The following is a 13,452-nucleotide window of genomic DNA, read 5'->3' on the forward strand; positions in this document are numbered from 1 at the left end:
TGTACCCATAACACTTTCTCGCATGGAAATGGAGGGCAACGCCACTAGCTAACTTGTGGACCCAACTAGGAAGCAGCTACTGATGTCCGATGGCTCAGTCTTCATCGCAGCACCAGCAGAAGCCACCTGATATCTGGATGCTGCAGCAGAAAGTTTGATTTCTGTCCTGTAAGCTCAGTTGGCTGCCATGGGAGATATCTGAAACCTACATGATGCTGTGCAGTGCATACCAGCATGCGAAGAGGCTTGAAGGGTGTCGCAGCTATCGATTCTCCGACAGATTTATTGGGTGTCACCTTGCGGGAGTGGCAGTGACCGTGGGACACAACGCTGCTCTCCTTTTGCTATTCTCAGGATGATAGCGTCATGCTCTTGTCTCTGCCACCATGCTAACCACCTCAGCATAGGTGGTTATGACCCCCCACCTCCCATCCCATCAACATGGTGCAGCCCACGGCTAGGTTGTGTTATACCCAAGCTGTACCTATGATTGTCAGTGACAGAGGAACTGTTGGCGAATGGGGAATTAGGAATTGTGTTTGCTGGTATCCTAGTCAATTGCACTATTCACAAAGAGCCCAACCAGAAATAGTGGCGGGGATTCTCCGACCCCCCGCCGGGTCGGAGATTCCCCGGGGATGATGTGTGAATCCCGCCCCGATGTCGGATGCCCTATTCTCTGGCACAGTTTTTCAGGGTGCGGCGGGATTTCTGAAACGCCGGTCAGGGGCTGTTGATCGCGCACCCTCCCCCCCCCCCCCCCCTCCCCCCCCCCCCCCCCCCCCCCCCCCCCGGCGATTCTCCGGGCCCCGATAGTCCAAGAGGCCGTCCAGTTTTGGCCAGTCCCGCCTGCGTGAATTACTCACCTCATGCACAGTGAGACCTGACAGCTGAGTATGCGGGGCGGTCCTCGGGGGGGGGGGGGGGTCACGCGGGGGGGATCTAGTCAGGGTCTACCGATCTGTGGCCGGGCTTGTTCCATGGGGGGACTTCTTTCCTTCATGCCGGGCTCCTGTATGGCTCCGCCATATTGCCTGGGGGCCTGCGCGGAGAAGAGAACCCCCGCGTATGCACAGAAATACGCCAGCCGGTCTGTGCATGCGCGAGATCACACCGGCCGTTCCGCGCATGCGCGAACTCGTGCCGTCTCTTCGCTGCCGGCTGGAGCGGCGGTAACACCTCTGGCATCCATCTAACCCCCGAAAGTTCCGAGAATTCCTTACTCTTGGGGGCTGTTGACGCCGGAGTGGTTGGCGCCAGTTTTCCGCCCGGCATGGAGAAGGGAGAATCCCAGCCAGTATGTCTGCTCCCTTCCTCTCGCTCTTAAAGTGCTGGTCATACCCTGGGGCAGCACGGTAGCATGGTGGTTAGCATAAATGCTTCACAGCTCCAGGATCCCAGGTTCGATTCCCGGCTGGGTCACTGTCTGTGTGGAGTCTGCACGTCCTCCCCCTGTGAGCGTGGGTTTCCTCCGGGTGCTCCGGTTTCCTCCCACAGTCCAAAGATGTGCGGGTTAGGTGGATTGGCCATGCTAAATTGCCCGTAGTGTCCTAATAAAAGTAAGGTTAAGGGGGGTTGTTGGGTTACGGGTATAGGGTGGATACGTGGGTTTGAGTAGGGTGATCATGGCTTGGCACAACATTGAGGGCCGAAGGGCCTGTTCTGTGCTGTACTGTTCTCTGTTCTATGTTCTATGTTCTATAACTGACAGCAAGGGCAGCTCTTCATGAAACCGAGGTTATGCAGCATGTAACATGCCACCACAAAACTTGACATGTGGTTTGTCAAATACCGCAGGGCTACTCCAGAGTGGCCCTGACAGCAGAAACGTTATTTACACTTGCCAGTGATTGCTTTACCACATTACACGTGGCAGAATAGTTTTCACTGTGTGCCCACATGTGCATGAGTTGCAAACCAACGTCATCATCCATGACATCAGCCCTTTTTGCCAAAACAACGGCGGTGGCACAGTGGTTAGCACTGCTGCCTCCCAGCACCAGGGACCCAGGTTCAATTCCAGCTTTGGGTGACTGTCTGTGTGGAGTTTGCACATTCTCCCTGTGTCTGCGTGGGTTTCCTCCGGATGCTGCAGTTTCTTCCCACAGTCCAAAGATGGGCAGGTTAGGTGGATTGGCCATGCTAAATTGCCCCTTTGTGTACAAAAAGGTTAGATGGTGTTATTGGAATAGGGCAGGCATGGGTCTCTCAGAGGGTCAGGGCAGGCTTGATGTAAGGATTCTATTACATAGTCCATTTCTATGTCATACCCAATTCATATCTCTTGTCCAGGCACTTCAGTTGTCTCTTGACTAACCTCGTCTAGGGCAGTGTAGATGTTTATAACAAATGACAACCCTAATACAGAACATTTTATCAATTTATGGATTATCAGTTTTAAATTCATTTGCCTGGAATTTGTGGTCAATGGGTAAATGTCATCTCTCGCTGCTGACTTTAAACTGCCCCCAAAAATCTAGCAATCTCTGGATTTCCCCTTCCCAACACTGACTTAATTCTGCCAATAATTATCGGAGATCTTCAGTGTCCAACAATGATGACATCATGGAACAAGCTAAATGGCCAACCATACTGAAACAGTCTCAGGTGGCAAACTGGGAAATAGAAAAAAAACACTGATTATCCTTCACTTTTTAAATCATTTTACAGAGTGTGAAAGAAGGATTGGAACACATACATGGGTTAGTTTGCAGCCAAATTATTATCATCTTAAAAAATACACTTTCGCTTACTGAAGTTAAAAAGAATTGTGGAATTTTATCATAAGGGAGAAATTTTGCATTCCATAAATATAACATTAGTTTTCCAGGGTCAGATAAGTTGTTGGGTCGGAATTGCGACTTAGTCTGTCATTACAAATCCAGCTACACCTCATTCAACAAAGTCCAATTCTTTCGAGGGTTTTTGCATGGAGACTAACAATATAAAGTGTGGAAGTTCAAGTCAAATCATTGGTTTGCATGTGAAAGGACATCAACAGTGTACCCTATGGAGAAGCAGAGAACACCTTCTGGGTCTCTGTTCTTAACTGCACATGTGTGTACCCCAGAAGTTGCCATCAGTTACTGGCAGTGAACGCTAAGTCTCACCATCATTACGATCACAAGATCCAGATCATTATCTTTATTGCGTAAGTAATTGCTTTCAATGTGGGTTAATTTCTTTGGCCCAGAATTTGCTGGGATGGAAACTTTGGTGAGTGCCGATAACAGGATTGTTCGCGTCACCTTCAATTATTTTTGTGTTGTCAATTTTTGGAGGGCGAGAGGTGGGAGAATGATCGGACTAATCGTCTACCTCCTTCACCATTACAATTTAAGAATTTGAATGGTTAGCAAAGCTTTGAAGTCAGAGATTGGCCATCTGCTTACAAAAGTAAAGGTTTATCACTGGATTACTGGGAAGAAAATGTATTGTTCTAAGTTATTTTTTGGCCAATGGAACATGAGAGATGAAACAGACAGCCTGTTGCTCAGGATTCAGATTGTTAATTTCAATTTACTAGATGAATAGAATGCAGTTGCTGATACATATGAAAGAACTCGGCCGAACCTCCGCGCTGAAATCGCGCAGGGTTGGAGAATGGGCGTCAAACCTGAGATCAGGTCCGATGCCGCTTCCCCGATTCTCTGGTCCCCAGAGAATCGCCGGCAATCGGTCGCGCGCGGGTCGACACGGCACCAGTCGGGGGCCATTGAAAGAGGTCCCCGCGGCGATTCACTGAGTGCAGCTGGCCGAGTTCCCGCCGGCTTGGTTCTCTCATGGTTCCACCCGGCAGGCACTCGGCGTGGCTGTTGCGGACTCAGTCCGCGGCCGCCCTGGGGGGGGGGGGGGGGGGGGGGGGGGGGGGGTTGGGGGATCATTCACCGGGGATTATGGGGGGTAGCAGGGTAGCATGGTGGTTAGCATAAATGCTTCACAGCTCCAGGGTCCCAGGTTCGATTCCCGGCTGGGTCACTGTCTGTGTGGAGTCTGCACGTCCTCCCCCTGTGTGCGTGGGTTTCCTCCGGGTGCTCCGGTTTCCTCCCACAGTCCAAAGATGTGCGGGTTAGGTGGATTGGCCATGCTAAATTGCCCGTAGTGTCCTACAAAAAAGTAAGGTTAAGGGGGGGGTTGTTGGGTTACGGGTATAGGGTGGATACGTGGGTTTGAGTAGGGTGATCATGGCTCGGCACAACATTGAGGGCCGAAGGGCCTGTTCTGTGCTGTACTGTTCTATGTTCTATGTCTATGTTCTATGGATGGTGGTGGGGGGGAGGGGGGGGGGGCTCCAGGACGGCCAGGTTATCGATAGGGGGCCACCAATCCGTGGGCGCGCGCGATCTGGGGGGGGGTCTATCTTCTTGGTGACGGTCCGTGGTGTGGGTCGGCCATGTCGCGCGGGGCGGCCGACACAGGCGGCCGCCGTGCACATGGGCAGACCCCTGTCAGGAAGTGCAGTGCCCCGTATCGGATGCCGGAGCTGCGAGGAGCACGCCGGGGCCCTGCAAGCCCCCTTCTTCAGGAAAGTCCGGAGTGATTCGCGCGCGCTTTTTCGTGGGCGTGGGGACATAGCCCCATTATTGGAGAATCCCGCAACATATTCTTTTGGAAATTCGAAACATTCTGCCACTTTTGGAATCAGCGTGGTTTTGTTGGTTACTTAGAAATTTGTGGACCCACAAATCTTTGAGGTGGGTAGTGCAGTGGGCAGGGTAACTCTTCACTCCTGGCAGGCTGAATTAAATTTGGCATTGACTTTATTCCCAGCAAGAATCCACAACAAACCATTTATATCTGTAGAACAATCAGTTTGACTTGCATCCCGGTTGTGTGCTTTCTGTGGCTGTGTGCAGAACAATTATCATTTAATTGCTAACTGGTTTCACAGTGGAAGTTCACCGGAAACAGAAATTGCTCCATTGTTGGGGGTCCTCACACTGTTCAACTGAAGCCACTTCCTGCGAATTGCTTAATTCAGTTTTCAGAGCACGAGTGCAGGAATTTCTTAACATTTGCAGGGAGATTAACAGCAAATTGTCCAGCAATTTACAGCGATTCACAGCTCACTGTGTATCTCTTTGCCACAAATTGATGGAGCTTTGACTCGCTAATACCGATGTGCGGCTTTAACTCGTCATTATTTTGCCAGCAAATTCTGGGCTTTTACTTGATGTGCAATTAACGATGAGGCTGACGTGACTCAGAATAATTATCCGAGTTACCTGTAGATTTGCAACAGTTGACACTTGTAGAATTACGGGACGTATACACTTAATCACATTGTGTTCTGACAACAGATCTTGCTGTACCTTCATTTTGGCAACTTTAGCCCAGATGTTTATAGTGGTGCTTTTTGTAGCCAACTGCATTGTTGGAACTAGTTCCTGCAAAATGAAAATAGTCATGTTACAAATATAATTGTCTAAATTTGTTCTGTTTGCTACCATGAAATTGATTTCTGTCATTCTCTTTGAGACCTAGAGGGCGAGAAAAGAAACCACAGGACATGAATAATGATGCTCCTCATTTCATTCGCTCACGAGTGTTAACCTTGTGTGGGGATTGCAATGGAGGAGTCCCGTTCAACAGCACACTGCTTCTCAGAAGAGAAGGTGGCAAATGAGAGAGGAGGCAGTCACAGCATTGGAAGGCACACTGCCTTGAAATTTCAAACTGGATTGCACCATGGAGGTTAACGCTATCCTGAAATTGTTGTGGGTTGAAGCTGCCAGGCCTCAGAGATGAGCGAGCAACAGCGCCATCTACCTTGGAGATGAAGCTTCAACGCAATTTATACAGGAAGAGAAGCGACCGGAAGAAAGATTTAATTTTCACAATCTACGGATGTTAAAAAATGGTTTACAATCAATTATGAACTTTAAACGCAGTTATTGTTGTAATGTCGGAAACATGGCAACAAAATTATATACAGCAAGCTCCAACAAACAGCAATGTTAAACAATGATATCCAGTGGCATTGGGGGTGGGGGAGGGGCTGGTGGGGGTGGTGGTGGTGGTATACTGCATATGGGGATGGGTTGGTGGTGGTTAGCTTGGCTGAGGGATACATTTTGGCTCGGGCCTAACCAAAAGAAGGAACTCCCCTACTCTTGCGAGTAGTGCCATGGGGTCTTTGGCATTCACCCGTGAGGGCAGATGGGGCCTCAGTTTAGCACCGAACTCAAAACATGGCAACTCCAACAGTATCGCACTTCCCCAATTTTGCACCATTGTGCCAGTTCAGGTAATGTGCTCAAATTCCTGAAGCCACAACCTTGTCATTGCCCCACTCAGCTGCTGCTGAGCCACCGCTGACCAGAGCAGCTACACAGCAATGAGCTTTTAGTAAAAGGATATATAGTTCATTTATAAAAAGAATACATTAATAGTGATATTTACAAAGAATTAGATTGATTACAATTTCAGAACAGAGGTAGGCATTTCGTCCATTTTGTAGGACCTGTGTTAGCTCCAGAGAGCCAGTTATCTAATCTTAATTTGCTGCTTTTTCCATCTATTCCCTTAACATTTTTCTTCATGTTGAATTCCCTTTTAAATGTCAGGACTTATAATTCAATCACCAGTTTTGGCAATACATTCCATATTCTAATCGCCCATGGCATAAAGGTAAAATCTTGCAAACTCCCCATTTTGCGAATAGTGTTGATCCTACAATTATGCTGCCTCGTTGGAAAACGCAATTACGTTTGACTTCAAAAATGTTCTATGACTTTTCACATCAAAAAGAATGTTCCAACCCGATTAACAAGCCAGTTTGACCGAGCCTCTCAGTTCAACAATGTGAGGGAGGAGAATTTAGAAAGGCAGTTGAAATTACTGGTGATGTGGAATTTGATTATTCTGCCTGATATAAATGTAACTCCCTTACATTACTGGATTTAGCAGATCCTCCCTCTCCAATGATACAATCGATGCTCTCTGCTTGAATAAAATAATGTATTTTAGTAGCGAGGTACATTTAATTTCTCCCTCTTGTCTGCCAATAATAGACATCATTATATTAATAATGCTTTTTAAAAGGCTTGACTCAGGATTTACCCACTCTTTTTTTCCCCCCACTTATTTGGGAAGATTCACCGCGGTTGCGTCCCGGTATGGAGCACTTCTTGGAGGCCAGATTGAGTAGATTGGACTTGTACTCGTTGAAGTTTAGAAGAATGAGAGGGGACATATAGGATTCTCAGGGGGCTTGAAATGAAATGAAATGAAAATTGCTTATTGCCACAAGTAGGCTTCAAATTAAGTTACTGTGAAAAGCCCCGAGTCGCTGAGGGGCTGTTTCCCCTTGTGGGAGCGTCTAGCACCAGAAGGCAGAATCTCAGAGTAAGGAGTCAACCATTGGAGACCGAGATGAGGAGGAATTTCTTATAAGGTAGTGAATCTGTGGAATTCTTTACTTCCGAGAGCTGTAGAAGCTGAGGTTAAGTATGTTCAAGTCTGAGACAGACAGATTTTTATCAGTAAGGGAATCAAGGGTTATGGGGATAAGGTGGTAAAATGGAGTTGAGGATGATCAGATTGGTCATGATCTCAAATAAAACAAAGAACAAGAAAACAGCACAGAAACAGGCCCTTCGGCCCTCCAAACCTGTGCCGACCATGCTGCCCGACTAAACTAAAATCTTCTACACTTCCTGGGTCCTTATCACTCTATTCCCATCCTATTCATGTATTTGTCAAGATGCCCCTTAAATGTCACTATCGGCCCTGCTTCGACCACCTCCTCCGGCAGCGAGGTCCAGGCACTCACTACCCTCTGTGTAAAAAACTTGCCTCGTACATCTCCTCTAAACCTTGCCCCTCGCACCTTAAACCTATGCCCCCTAGTAATTGACCCTTCTACTCTGGGAAAAAGCCTCTGACGATCCACTCTGTCTATAGAACAGTACAGCACAGAACAGGCCCTTCGGCCCTCGATGTTGTGCCGAGAAATGATCACCCTACCCAAACCCACGTATCCACCCTATACCCGTAACCCAACAACCCCCCCCCTTAACCTTACTTTTTAGGACACTACGGGCAATTTAGCATAGCCAATCCACCTAACCCGCACATCTTTGGACTTTGGACTATGCCCCTCATAATTTTGTAGACCTCTATCAGGTCGCCCCTCAACCTCCGTCGTTCCAGTGAGAGCAAACCGAGTTTATTCAACCGCTCCTCATAGCTAATGCCCTCCATACCAGGCAACATCCTGGTAAATCTCTTCTGCACCCTCTCTAAAGCCTCCATATCATTCTGGTAGTGTGGCGACCAGATTTGAGCACTATACTCCAAGTGTGGCCTAACTAAGGTTCTATACAGCTGCAACATGACTTGCCAATTCTTATACTCAATGCCCCGGCCAATGAAGGCAAGCATGCCGTAAGCTTTCTTGACTACCTTCTCCACCTGTGTTGCCCCTTTCAGTGACCTGTGGACCTGTACACCTAGATCTCTCTGACTTTCAATACTCTTTAGGGTTCTACCATTCACTGTATATTCCCTACCTGCATTAGACCTTCCAAAATGCATTACCTCACATTTGTTCGGATTAAACTCCATCTGCCATCTCTCCGCCCAAGTCTCCAAATGATCTAAATCCTGCTGTATCCTCTGACAGTCCTCATCACTATCCGCAATTCCACCAACCTTTGTGTCGTCTGCAAACTTACTAATCAGACCAGTTACATTTTCCTCCAAATCATTTATATATACTACAAACGCAAAGGTCCCAGCACTGATCCCTGCGGAACACCACTAGTCACAGCCCTCCAACTGGAAAAGCACCCTTCCATTGCTACTCTCTGCCTTCTATGACCTAGCCAGTTCTGTATCCACCTTGCCAGCTCACCCCGATAACGTGTGACTTCACCTTTTGTACCCCATTGAATGGACTCATTGAATTGAGTAGACTTGATGGGCCAAATGGCTTATTTCTGCTCCTGCATCTTATTGGCTTATATACCTATGCTTTTATCTCTTGAAAATTAATTCATATGGAAGCCAAGTTGCCGTGGACAACAAAGAAAGATGCAAGTTGTTACCAGTAGAAGTCATGCATCCCTAGTAATTAAAGACGGACCTTTACTTGCAATTCACATTGAACTTACTGTCTGACATTAACAGCCCATAGGATGCTGCAAGCTCATGTATTGAGGGAGGTATAGATATTAGATGGGATAATCTGTTCCACCAACCTGTACGACTTATTTTGGGGGTCTTGCAAAGGCTAATATGATGGAAGCATTCTGCAAGTCTAAATTAAATCTAACAGAATTACATTTGAAAGACTTTTAATTAAATGAAATTCACAATAGTGTGACTGAATATGAACTTTGTTACATGTAGGAAATGGGGTAATCATGGGAGGTAATATTAATCTACTGGAAGAAATGGAGTAGAGTTCCACAGTGTCAGTCCCTCGATCCTCATTATTCCTAATTTACATGAATAGAAAACAAAAGGTAAAATTTTCTAACAACGGTGAAACAGAAGTAGAGACAGGGCATATTATGAAAGGCTTACAGAAGTATCCGATGAGCAAATGGCCAAGTAAATTTCATCAATATATTGTACATTGGTGAGAAAAATTATATATTATAAATACAGAGTAGAACTGAATTCACAAAGGCTGGATTAGAAAGGAATTTAGGAGTTCTCGCAGACTCATCACTTTCACAGTATAATTTTTATTATTGTCACAAGTAGGCTTACATTAACACTGCAATGAAGTTACTGTGAAAAGCCCCTAGTCGCCACATTCCGGCGCCTGTTCGGGTACACAGAGGAAGAATTCAGTATGTCCAAATTACCCAACAGCATGTCTTTCGGGACTTGTGGGAGGAAACCGGAGCACCCGGAGGAAACCCACACGGACACGGGGAGACCGTGCAGACTCCGCACAGACAGTGACCCAAGCAAGGAATCAAACCCAGGACCCTGGCGCTGTGAAACTACAGTGCTAACCACTGTGCTATCGTGCTGCCCTGTCTGAACAATACAGCAAAACAAACGGAACATTGGAATGTATATCTAAAACAATAGAGGGTAAATTATGCTAAGGCTTTACAGTTTTGCCCACATATTGAGTATCGTGTTCAATACTAGTGAGCAAAAAACTTACACAAAAGATCTTGGGCGGGATTCTCCCAACCCTGGGCAGGGCCGGAGAATCCCCGCGACCAGGCCATGCTGCCCTGACGCCGGCACGAGAATCTCCGCAGAGCGGAGAATCGGCGCCATTGGCACCAGAGTGGTTGGCGTGGCGCAAGGCCCCCCACTACTGCGCATGCGCGTATCCCGCGGCACACTGTTCGGGCCAGGATCGGCAGATGGAGCGGCGTGAACCGCTCTAGTGCCGTGCTGGCCCCCTGTAGGGGCCAGAATTACTCCTGGCAGCGGCCCGTTCACGCCATTGTGAAACGCGACTGCGTTTCGACGGAGTGGACACTCCGCCGTGGGATGGGAGAATCCCGCCACTCATTCTACTGCAGGAGTAAGGTTTGGTTAGTATGTTGGTTCGTCCTGATCTGCTGCATGGTCGTGCTATTGTATATCAAGCTCTTGGTACCACAGGCTCTATCAGGTGCGCAATTGATGGCAGATCCTTTTTTATTGCTTACCATTTTGTTTTTATAATAATAATCTTTATTGTCACAAGTAGGCTTACATTAACACAGCATTGAAGTTACTGTGAAAAGCCCCGAGTCGCCATACTCCTGCGCCTGTTCGGAGACACTGAGGGAGAATTCAGAATGTCCAAATTACCTAACAGAACATTTTTTGGGGCCTGTGGGAGGAAAGAAACCCATTGATGCGCGATCAATAACGACTGAAACGAGGATGTAGTCTGAATTGAAGGCTTTAACCAACAAGATGTTTCCCCAGCAGCTCGAGTACAGAAAGAGGCCGGCTGCTGGGATACACGGGTTCTTATACCCCGGCTCACTGGGCAGAGCTACCTTACGTTCCGACCAATGAAATGCAAACACTTGGGCCAATGAGCAGCGAGCCTACTCCACCAATGGTAGCTCACACTCCCAAGTACCGTAGTACCTTTAGTCATACTACCACAGCCAGACACAGGTAGAACGTGTAGACTCCGCACAGGCAGTGATCCAAGTCGGAAATTGAACCTGGGACCCAGGCGCTGTATAGCAACAGTGCTAACCAGTGCTACGGTGCTTTCTTAAATTAAAGTGCATGTTTCCCTCATGAATTAACATAGTTTTAGTTCCACCTCAGTATCTTAAAAAGAGTCATACTGGTTTGAAACTTTAGCTCTCCCGTCACAGATGCTGCCAGACCTGTTGAGTTTTTCCATTATTTCTGTTTTTATTCCAAATCATTGATATTCAATGCATCAGGAACAGTATCAAGTGAAATCCAGTTATGGTAGTTCTCACAGCATGTGCATAACCTTGATGATAACCCCACAGCATCATAATCTCTTTGTAAGGAATGTGCAACAAACCATAAACCTGACTTCACTAAACACATGCATGCACTTTTGTGAATAAGTGATAAGTATTAGTCCACTTTGTCCTTTAACTCTCAATTTTCTCTATCGGTTGGTAGCTTTCTGAAATAAAAAGCTGTTTGCATTCTTTCCTGCTCATTATCAGGGGAGCTGGGGAGGACAGAAATCAGCCAGGACTGACTTTGAAGAAATCTTGCACGTCATCAATACTTCCCGGATTTTCTCCCAACACATCTGGATGAATGTGTTGAAATGCCACATTAATAAAGGAAATAGGTTGGGTGGGATTCTTCTTTCCGGGGACTAAGTCCCCACACCGGCGGGCAAACCGGCGCGAACCCCTCCGGCGTCAAAACCCCGACTTCCGGACAGGACCGTCCGCAGATCGATGGGTCCCGATCGTGGGCCAGGCCACTGCGCCCCCCCCCCCCCCCCCCCCCCCCCGGGTAGGATCCCCCTGCAACCCTCCCCCGAGGACCGCCCCAGCCGACTTACCTGCCAGGTCCCGCCGTGTGGGTCCATATCTAACCAACGCCGGCGGGACTGGCCAGAAACGGACAGCCGCTCAGCTCATCCGGGCCCGGAGAATTGCCGGGGGGGGGGGGCGCTGCCAACGGCCCCTGACTGGCGTGGCGTGACTCCTGCCCCCGCCTAAAAACCGGCGCCGGGGAATACGGCAGCCGGTCTCAGGGCGGGACTCGTGCAGCCCCCCCCGGGGATTCTCCGACCCGACGGGGGGGTCGGAGAATCTCGCTGGTCATCTTCCTGGTGTCAAGTAGTGTTGTATCTTGTTAGGACAGCAATTCAATATTGTGTGAACACTTGGACTTATATGATAATGATCGATTGCCTTCATCAAACTCCTAAATTTAAATATACTAACCTCTCTTTACATTTTAATTGTTGGGCATGATTGCAATTTCCCTTCCACATTTAAGATGGATACCACGGTATCCTGACAACATTAAATGAGATCTGGCTCAAAGCTGCGGGTGAGGAGAGGGTGGATATCTCACCCCAGCAAAGCTTTATTGCCATTGCACTGGAAAAGGAAAATCCAGCTTAGATTATTCTCATGCCTTTGAGATTCTAAACAAAATGCAAATTTTTGCATTTACGGAGAAATAAATCTTCCATTTGTTACAAATGCGAGACTTGATAGGATGGTTATGTTTGAAACTGTCTCCTTTTGATTGAAGGTAAAATGGAATGCCCTGGATTGGGGGAGATGGTGAGAACATACTGGATTCTGCCAGGAGACAGGTCCGTGTAACCTGGTTGTCACGGGGAAAACGGCCCAGGCCAAAACCTGCAGAAAATCAAATGCCATTTTTCACACCATGACACAAAAGGCCAGCTGCTCTTTCTGAACATAGGACTCTCGGACTTTGAGACCTGGAGAGGGAGATGGAATCGGCAACTGCTTCTGTGAAAAGCAGACACAAAAGACTGTTTTGTGTTAGCCACCTAGTGGGATGCCAAAGGGAACAATATTATAGGCTGGCCTTTATCATAGAATTATAGAATTTACAGTGCAGGAGGCCATTTGGCCCATCGAGTCTGCACTGGCTCTTGGAAAGAGCACCCTATCCAACACCTCCCCCTATCCCAATAACACAGTAACCCCACCGAACACTAAGGGCAATTTTGGACTCTAGGGGAAATTTATCATGGCCAATCCACCTAACCTGCACATCTTTGGACTGTGGGAGGAAACCGGAGCACCCGGAGGAAACCCACGCATACACGGGGAGGATGTGCAGACTCCGCACAGACAGTGACCCAAGCCTGAATTGAACCTGGGACCCTGGAGCTGTGAAGCCATTGTGCTATCCACACTGCTACCGTGCTGCCCATAAGAACATTCGTAGTCGACAGGATTCGAACCTGCGTGGGGAAACCCCAATGGATTTCTAGTCCATCACCTTAACCACTCGGCCATGACTACACTATTGCTGATGGAAGTC

The 13,452-nt window shown here is 47.8% G+C and overlaps 1 protein-coding gene and 1 non-coding gene across 2 annotated transcripts in view; both read right to left on the bottom strand.

Annotated features, from left to right (window-relative positions):
• Nucleotides 1–4,742: 4,742 nt before the first annotated feature.
• wfdc1 (WAP four-disulfide core domain 1) overlaps nt 4,743–13,452 on the bottom strand; it is a 61,165-nt gene continuing 52,455 nt past the window's right edge. Inside the window, exon 6 of the mRNA XM_038806319.1 lies at nt 4,743–5,387. Coding sequence (XP_038662247.1) covers nt 5,329–5,387 — 59 coding nt within the window. The 3' untranslated portion in view covers nt 4,743–5,328. The remainder of the gene's footprint in view (nt 5,388–13,452) is intronic.
• Nucleotides 13,352–13,433, bottom strand: trnas-aga. The gene has a single exon. It is a non-coding gene; the product is annotated as a tRNA-Ser (tRNA).

This window comes from Scyliorhinus canicula, chromosome 9, assembly GCF_902713615.1.
Source record: "Scyliorhinus canicula chromosome 9, sScyCan1.1, whole genome shotgun sequence".
NCBI classification, from domain to species: domain Eukaryota; kingdom Metazoa; phylum Chordata; class Chondrichthyes; order Carcharhiniformes; family Scyliorhinidae; genus Scyliorhinus; species Scyliorhinus canicula.